General features: G+C 40.8%; 1 protein-coding gene across 3 annotated transcripts; it reads right to left on the reverse strand.

Annotated features, from left to right (window-relative positions):
• Window positions 1-105: 105 nt before the first annotated feature.
• Window positions 106-4,107, reverse strand: ddit3 (DNA-damage-inducible transcript 3). Of its 3 annotated transcripts, none has more exons than XM_080891806.1 (4): window positions 3,952-4,107; window positions 2,589-2,650; window positions 2,034-2,242; window positions 107-1,841 (listed from the first exon to the last, which is right to left on the reverse strand). In XM_080891806.1, the coding sequence occupies exons 3-4, from the start codon at window positions 2,187-2,189 to the stop codon at window positions 1,074-1,076; spliced, it is 924 nt and encodes a 307-aa protein (XP_080747932.1). In that variant the 5' UTR covers window positions 2,190-2,242; window positions 2,589-2,650; window positions 3,952-4,107; the 3' UTR covers window positions 107-1,073. The 3 variants fall into 3 exon arrangements, with proteins under 3 accessions (XP_080747933.1, XP_080747932.1, XP_080747931.1); XM_080891805.1 differs by having other exon boundaries at window positions 111-1,844; XM_080891807.1 differs by lacking the exons at window positions 2,589-2,650; window positions 3,952-4,107 and having other exon boundaries at window positions 106-1,873; window positions 2,034-2,176.
• Window positions 4,108-9,508: the final 5,401 nt, after the last annotated feature.

A 9,508-nucleotide genomic window follows, 5' to 3' on the forward strand; every position in this document is an offset into this window, starting at 1 on the left:
AAAAAAATGTCTGTACTCTCCACCTTTCTCATTTACCACACACACACAAAGAGCACAGATCCTTAAGACAAATAATCACAGACACAGAAAAATATTCTAGTTTTCTTGTTTATTGCAAATTGAGTGTGTTACAACGCAGGATAAAATGAATGGTATGGTAAAATACATAGATTTAATGCCATCAGTGACAAAAGCCATGCATGCAGTATTCTACAATTAACAATTTAAGTGACTACAATGAGAAAATAACAGCGGATATGTTGGTATATTACAGTACAAGCCTTTACAGTACAATTGTATATATTACAGCATTATATAAAAATAGTAAATAAGGGTAGAAGAGCTCTTAATAATTCTACCCCAAATTCCCATAATAGAAAAGGTCAGCTTAGAAAGTAGAGCCGGTTCCTACTTGCTTTATCTAAATACACATACACACAAGCCATGGGTTATACAAAAGTAAGAAAATGATGTCTTTTTTTTTTTTTTCCTCCCCCCACAAATAAAAAGCATTCTCTCATACTCACACTGCACTGGGCACTTTCAGACTTTTCCTGAGCTCCTAAACTCTCCACAAATTGGGGCAAATAATCTCTGCTAGCCAGATTGCAGCCCTTAAAGTAGGAGTTACAATTTATTGCAAAATGGTGGGAAGATCTATCAGTGAAATGCTCTTTAAATGAAGTTCCTTTCTGTCCTACATGCAACTCAAAATATGGATCTCATTAGGCATTCCTCAAAATGACATTCATTAAAACCTCTGCATGATTTGCACTTAAGAGCCGTCTGTTCTCCTTCATACATGCTGTGTCTTTCGAAAAGCCGCAATGCTGTTGCAGCCCCTTTTCTCTCTGTACCCTTTCATGTCTTGACTTTATCACTTTCCTTCTTCTTGCAATCTTTATCTGTCTTTTACAAGAAACAAAATCCTCACTTATAAAAATTTATCTTTGGTTTCCATTCTTCTAAGAGGCATTTCATGACCACCCTGTTACACCTTTCCCCACCACTGCTTGTTCGAATTCTGTAGGACCTGACATATTTTATTCCCGTCTTCCTTCACCACCTCCCTCTCATTTTCTGGTGTTGACTAGTCTCTCGATAAGGGCTCTTCGTGTCCTCTGTACCTCCTCTCCCAGCCTTTCGATTTCTGCTTTAAGACGCTCGTTCTGCTCTGTCAGCTCCTGTACCTTACTCTCGTTCTCCTGCTCTCTTTCTTTGCGACTCTTTTTGGTAGATGAGTAGGATGAGCGCTGCGAGGAGGAAACAAAAGAGGACAAGGCACCGTTGGCCCTCTCGCTGGTGGTCCTCTTGCGTTTTCCCAAACGGGAGGATGGGTAAACAGAGGGAGAAGACACAGGCGAAGAGGGAGAAGAACAAATTTGAGATGGTGACTGGGAGGCTGAAGAGGAGCAAGATGGCGAATCGGGGACACAAGGCAGTTCCTCCTCGCTGGCTGAGGGAGATGCAGGATGGACATTAGCCTGGTGGTGCTGGTGGTGGTAATAATAGCCACCGCTGATCACTGCTCCACTCGCATCCACCATTCCCACTCCTCCATCACTCAGCAACTCGAAGAACTCGGGAGGCAGCAAGTCACTGCCACCTCCTGCCGAGCCATCTCCACTTCTCCCACCCTCAGCCTCCACCTGCCGTTCTTCTGTAACAGCTGGACTCATGCAGGAGGAGGAGGAAGAGGAGGATGACGACGAGTTGTGATGCAGGGTCTGGGTGCTGTGGATCTCCTCTGTGGTCCTCTGGACACCGTCACCCCATGTCTGGCTGCCATCAGTCAGCCACGTCAGAGAGCAACTTTCTAGGACATCCATGAACTCTGGCTCCTTCTGGAAGCACAAAATGTAAATGTCAAAACCTGTCGAGAGTAAAAAGTGCAAGTAAATTAAACGTCGTCTGGCACACGAGTGAAAATTTTCACAAAAATTAAAATAAAAGAAAACAGAAAAAAAAGTGCAATGAACAAAGACTCACATTCATCATGGGTATGATACCATTTCATTTTTCAAACTACTGACCTCGGTGCATGTAGGGGCTCGTGCCAGTTTTGCCCCTCCTGTGTCAGAGCCCAGAATATCCTGCAGGTCCTCATACCACGCCTCCAACTCTGCACCATACAACGGCCCCACACCAGGGGGGTACGGCGGGGGCAGGTGTAGCCACTCGGCAGTCATCTCGCCAATCAGTCGCAACGCACAGATACTCGGCCACACAGTTCACACTGGACCTGAGAGGGGAGGGGAGGGGAGGGGGGGTGAAAGGGAAAAGTGCAAAGCAGCTGCAGGTTAGATGACTGACATTGTGTTCAATTTAAAAATAACTGTAATTAGATATGTAGTCCGAGTACACAGGGATTTAGGATGGTCTGTCTCAAAACTGAATACTATAGTCAGGCTTTGTCTACTCAATAATTAATCAAGTTTAAATAAAACAGAGTAACACAGAGAAAAATGCATTATTGCACCAAAAAAATGAAATCAATTTAGGATGCCGTAATTCCACAATTAAATGGATGGAAAAATAAAAAAGATCACGTCGAAATCTTAAAAGATGGAATGAATGTTAAATATTACCTTTAGAAAGCCTCCTTTAATCAAGTCTGGCAATTTGTTGGAGATAGCTTGTCCCAATAATTCTGCAAAGAAACATACATATTTAGTAGGTTAGTAAGAAAAAGAATAGTGTTTTTCCCCCCCTTACTGATTGAAATTGCTGAGATTTCAAAATCAAAATAGAGATTTGGCGAACACCGAGCCTGCTGTGAGTGGAAACAAAAAGGTGCCCGAAACGCCACTGGTTTAACTGATGAAATAATAAAGAAGAAGAAAGAAGGCAAAATTCCCGTCACATAATTATTGTAAACAAAGACCAAGGTGCTCTCCACTGCGCCCCCTGCTTTTGACGGTCCTCAAAACACGCCGGAGTCGATAAACAAGTGGTTAAAACGCCGAGGAAACTCAGGAGTCCAGCTCTGACTGTCTGCTCTGCTTACAGTCGTCTTAAAGACCAGTACACAAAAGCCATCACAATGACTGAGTTTTGTCATAAAAAGGTTTTTTAATGTGTAAAGAGAAAAAATAAAATACTTTGACTTAGGCAGTGATATAAAATGTGAGCGGTAAAAAATACAAATAAAGAAACCCTGTTTAGCTTCCTCCTGTTAAACGTCAGATGTGAACGCAAACGTACACGCGTTAAAACTGTGGTGACCAAAACGCGTGACATTTTTCCTTTTTAACAGTGTTTTATAATAACATGCGTATATACGTTTTTCCTGTTTTAGTTACATGACCACTGTACGCCAAGACAATTACGTCATGGAAACCCAAGTCCAGCCGGGGGAATGGGCGAAACAAAAGGAGACGTAGAGAGAAAAGAGAAAAGCAAAGAGTGGGATGGGTGGAAAGGAAAAGTAACGAAAACAGCTGCTCATTCAGCGGTGAACGTTTCACCCTAAACGGGACTGTCAAAGCGCAAAAAACAAAAATTAAACACGTCCAATTTCATGTCGACAGCTCCACCAATTACTGTCAGACGTTACGGCGCAGTATAGACTCTGTTATAAACGCTCACAATCAATGACAACTGAAATTTAAAGCGGTGCATGCCTTTGGTGCTACATTCGCGGAATTGTGTCGGGGCGTTCGGCACGGTCGGCTGCCAAAACATCGAAACTTCCTCGGCACAAGTCCGTGAGAGCTTGACAACTTGGAAAACGAAGCGGACAACACCTAAAAACAACTCGAATAAAATTATGGTCGATTAAAGCAACTGTTATTCTAAAAATGGCTCTGAAATATCGGCCAAAAAACACGCACAGTGCTTTTTTCGTTTTCCACTACACCGATGGAGCACTCCGAGAGTGTGTGAAGTCGCCGTTAGTTGTTCACTGAAAGATTAAAAACAGCAGAACTGCTAACAGGAACATCCGCTTACCCTTTTTCTTTTATTCGCTCGCCTTCTCGACTGTCTTGAATTCGAATGTAGATATTTTAGTAAAAATTGGTGATAGCTCATGTTAACCATTGTTCAGTCTTGACGGCTGAATGTGATTTTACGGAAACTCCCGGCGGCGTTTATATTGTGGGAGACGCCAACCGAACTATGCATGGGAAGGTAATTTCGGCGCAACCTAACCAGAGCGACGAAACCTGACATTCCCGTGGACCAATAAGAAGAGCAGAGTTAACATCTTTTCCTTGGTGACATCCAATAGAGTGACCCGAAAACAGCTCGGGGCGGGGGAAATCTGCGGGTTAGCTGGTTGTTCACACTAGCGTGTATAGTTTGTGCGAGCAGCAATTGTGATGCAGTCATAAGACGGCCAGGACGAATTTGGGGCGTATGGGAGTCACATGAAAGGAATGATGCAATGCTTGGCAACCAATTTCTAGCTGGGGATAACACCAGCAGAATCAGAACATGTTTTATTAAACAGTGTTGGCTCTAACAAAAATCTAAAAATATACATATATGCATGGATCTAATGTCGAAGAATTGTTTGTTTCCGGAACACAAAAGCTGAATCGATTTCCCCCCCTCTACTAATTGTTTTATCGTGAATTTTTTTTAAAAATCTGTTTTCTATCCAATCCGTTTAGCGCTTACTTGCTCCCGTGACGTGTTCATTTATTGTGTTGCCATCCGCGTGCGTTTACCTGACTTTTGATTCCATGTGTTTGTGTAAAGTTTGTCCGTGGCACCGGCAGTCGCCGCACACCTGCCTTGTTTTGGTTTGGGTTTTTTTGTTTTGTTTTGTTTTTTTACCCCCGTGGCATGTCCGAGGGGGACAAAAACCCACCTGCCCCCACCCAGACTAACGTCGAAATAACGCGTTTTTTGGAGGCCATGTGTTAGGTGTTTGTCAGGTAATATTTGCAGCATAGCACACACTTGCACTCTTGCTCGTATTCTCAGCCATTTCATACCGCGCGCTCTGCTGCTGCTGCTCCGCGCGAGATATGAAAACACATGCCCGGCCGGTGGAGCGTCTGTGGCGCGAGCCCGCGGAGCTGGGTGTGATCCAGCCGCAGACTAATGCTCCCGTGTTTTAATCTGGCAATGATGAAATTTATCAGTTCTTTGCTAAAAGAAATTCTGGTTTTGTAGGTATGTTACTTATATATACTTGTATAACAAAAACATCTCTCTCTCTCTCTCTCTCTCTCTCTATATATATATATATATATATGTATATATATATATATATATATATATATATATATATATATATATATATATATATATATATATATGTATATGTATATGTAATATATATATATATATATATATATATATATATATATATATATATATATATATATACACACACACACACAAAATATATTTGTCGCATATATATAGTAAAACATCGGGTGCTTGTTGACATATTTGTGTAACTTGCACTTACAGAACAACATAAGTTCCTGGGGTGTCACTCTTCACATGTAAACATCCTCTTACAGTATACTGTAAACTTAATAATATGAATATCGTAGCGTTTCACCTCTACCTGGACCTATATAACATATTTTTTAGATATTAATAACACATGAAAGTTGTTTACATAATTTATAAAAGTCTAGTTAAACTCCCACAGACTAAAATACAGATAATAAACCACCTGCATAAATATTTGTTGTGGGTTAAAGTTCAACGAGGTCATCGCCTCAGACGCACGGGGAGCCATGCTTCACTGTCCTGCGGTAGTCACAATGTTGGATCGTCGACATTAAAGAAGGTAAACAACAATAACAACAGCAACAATAAAAAAAAAAAAATACAATTAAAAGTGGCGGAATCAAATCTGGTTTCATCATGTTTATGCTCTCGATGCGGTTTCTTTAACCTGCTCCTGACACTTTCTGCCCCAACCTTAGACTCTCAGTCAGCACACGCAAACTGTTTTCCATGCACGGTGCAACGTGCACGCCTCAACATGCACAGCCCCATAGCAACAGCGCCAAGTAGCGAATAGAAAGCTCAAATACTGTCTCTAGGACCCGGGTTAAAGCGCTGCAGGAAGCACCGTGAACACGTCACGACTTGAGTGGCTGTTGCTGAGTAGTTGAGCATACTTTCGCTACACCCCTCCCTCTCCACCCATGCCGTCTGTTTATTTTGTCAGTCCCGTCGTCTGTGTTGTAGTCATTATAAAACACTGTTTACAACCCCAAATCTAGGTTGCATATTTTTTAGACTGTTATTACGCTCTAATGACGATGACCCCTGCTTTCTAATCGATTGTCACCTTTTTAAAAAATATATATAATTTCAAAAAGTAAAAAATAAAACAAAGATAAAGACTGGTATAGACAATGCATTTGTTTTTCTGTTCCTTTTCATGCTCTGAGGTAACAGAGTGTAAACAATTCCTGCAGAGTCTAAATTGTCTGCTTGTGTGGATCAGCTTTTGGAGATGTTGGCTGAATATGTTTTTGCCTTCTTTTTTTAAAAACTATTTCTGTGAAACCAACATAATAACAACACAATTGTGTTTCACAGTTCACACAAAATAAAGCAAGAAACAGCCCGGTAAAGTAATATTATGTTTATATTTATTTATTAGAAATATGACAAGTGAAAGAACCCAGCCTTTACGGGGTTATCGATGCAGAAAATATGGTTCTTTGTTGTGCTGCCACACAGATTTAAAAGAAGCCTTTGTGCTTGAAATGTAATAAACAATCAGCAAGGACAGCAAAATAAGGTAAATGAAATTAAAGGGACAGTGGTTGTTATCTCTTGAAAATAAACTCTTGACTTTTGTTTTACAGGCAGAAAGAGTCTGGGGAATTTTCCAGCCACTATACCACGCTCCCCTCTTTCTGTCCTATGCCCTTGGTCAAGACTCCACACCCAGTTCCTCCCGACAAACACACACACACGCACACACACACACACACACACACACACACCAGCTGTCGGAATCCCTCTGAACTGAGACCAACTGATACAGTTGTTAACAAGTGCTGGTGATACAGTAAATCCCTTTTTTGTATCCTGCCTTGCTCTTTCTCATGGTGTGTTTTAACTGTTTTCTTGGTCACCCTGACAACAAACAGAGAGACCTTCTTGTAAAGTGTAAAATGCATTAACCAAATCCTAAATTAGTACACAATAATCAGTGGTTCTTAGACAAACATACACTGGTTATACTTTTTAAGGCAAATTTTGCCAACAGATATATATTTTTTTTTAGCTTTGTCATTAAGCTTCGAGGCCTCTTTAGTTACTACATTCATCTCTCTTGTCAATGCTCATCTCAGCTGAGACCAATAATGCAATTCTCTATTGTGTGCTGATGCCCATTAATCAACTAATTTGCAGTTTTCCCCTCAGGAACTTTCCCCATCTATCATTTCATTTATAAATACAGGACAGCCAGCATTCACGCGAAGCAGCAAACTATCTCAGAGCTCTTAAAGTTTGAAATGATTTCAGCACTCAATCACAGTTCGTCCAGATTCATCAGCTATGCATCACATCTGCCTGGTGAGATTTGTGTGTTCGGAGCTTTGGGATGACTTCGCAGACAATCTTGTTAGCGTGTTTAGCCCTGCTTACCTCTGAGCCTCACCCATCTGTACCCCGTCTTCAAGCCTCATTGTGCCGCACGACTGTAAAACCCGTAAAAGCTCTTCTCCACTCACCTCTTCTCTCCTTCAAACCCATTCAGGTTTTTGGACTTCTTTTATTAATTGTTCTATTTGTTATTTCTGAGGTGGAAGTAACAGGGTGGTAAATTAAATTAAATTAAAATTTCACGATTATATCGAAAATCTTTACAGCACGGCAGAGCTGTTATTATCTACATGCATTATTCTGGATTTCTTCATTCATATGTCAAAGATAAAAGAGAAATTGAAAAAAAGGGATAAAAACAATAACAACAACAAAAAGCTAAAGCGAAAGACTGTAGCGCATTAAACTTTAAACGCCTGTCTGAACAGGTGGGTATTCTGGCAGCGAAACACACACTCCAGGCTCTTACACCATCCTTTTCTTCCTCTCATTCTAGTTTTTCCCATATCAGCACCAGAAACAGAGATTTTAGAGCAATTGGTGCTCCCTTCTGCCTCCTCTGTGTTCAGCTGCTCTGTGCTGCCAGAGGACTTTAATATTTACTTTGTCCAGTAGAGTAAAAGCTTCTGGTGCTGACATTCAGCATTTAAGCAGCTACATTTATACTGCAGAGACAATATTTATTGTTTGTGCTTTTTGGATTTAAACCTTTCTCTTAAAATGTATTTAATCATTCCTTAAAGATAATACAGCTGTTCAATAAATACTTTGTGCTCTTGCTAAATAGTCAGTTTGTGATTGTGTTAAAGTGTCTCTTAACAGATGGGGCTGAGCTGACCCAATCTAGCGCACCCGAAATAGAAGGACAAATGTGGTATAACATGATATACAGTACACTGTACGTCTCTGTGCTCATCTGTGGCATTCCCTTCTAAGTTGGATCTGTGGAACTAATTCCCTGAAACTTACACTTGATACGTCTTGTCCGAGCAGGCAGCTCTCCCACATGTAAGGGAAACTGGTAAGCTGGAGTCCACAGTCAGCACATAACTCTTTGGAATAAAAGGACAGATGTAATATAGGCTGAGAGACACAGACATAATAATCAGCTAAAGTAAAGAAATGATCCACAGGCTTGGTAACAGAGGCTTTATCAAACGTCGTATCTAATTCAGGGTCAGGTTTAAGTACACGAGTCCAAAAATGGAGCGCATGTCAAAGGCATGAAACCTAACTTCTGGCTGCGTGTTTCTTTTGGGGCAATGTTCGTAGCTCAGTAAACTATTAATCCACTTGCGAGAGGCTCGCTGTTACCTAACTCGCAGGGGCTGATGTATCTGAATGACTCACCACAAGCACCTGATCCTCGCCCTGCTGTATGCTATCTGTCGGCCTTTGTCACTAATCCCATCACTTGACTTCAGACAGGAGCCAGCTTTTTGAATAAATGCTTTTTACACACGCACAACTACTAGATGGATTTGAGACTGACCTTAAATTCATTTAGTGGCTCCTGTTTTTACTTGTCAAAAGGCAGCGTACAGAAATAATCCTTTTACATTTAGGTTTCTACTCGACTGGGTGCTTTCTGTTCCTGCTTTAACTTTGCTGTTTGCCTTTATTCTAGTGCAACAGTTTCTACAATACTTAACCTTTTAATTTTTTTTAAAATAACTGTCCTGTGAAGTTTTGTAATACTGCCCTGTTATGACAAGCAGAATGCTATGAGAGACAGGGAGGGACATGAAGTAAAGGTCAAATAACATAACGATTTGTAATGAAACACGGTTTTGTGTTAAATAACTCTTAAGTTTTTTTCCCCACCAACTTAACCCCAACTAGTTAAAAATATCAAGTTACGATTTACGAAATTAGAAAGTAAACGTGAGCAAGTAGAATGTATTTCTATAAATCCCATTTACACAGCTTTCGGTGCTGTACAAAGCATGTACATTTATACATACATACT

The sequence above is a fragment of the Rhamphochromis sp. 'chilingali' genome (assembly GCF_963969265.1).
Source record: "Rhamphochromis sp. 'chilingali' genome assembly, chromosome: 9".
Taxonomy (NCBI): Eukaryota; Metazoa; Chordata; class Actinopteri; order Cichliformes; family Cichlidae; genus Rhamphochromis; species Rhamphochromis sp. 'chilingali'.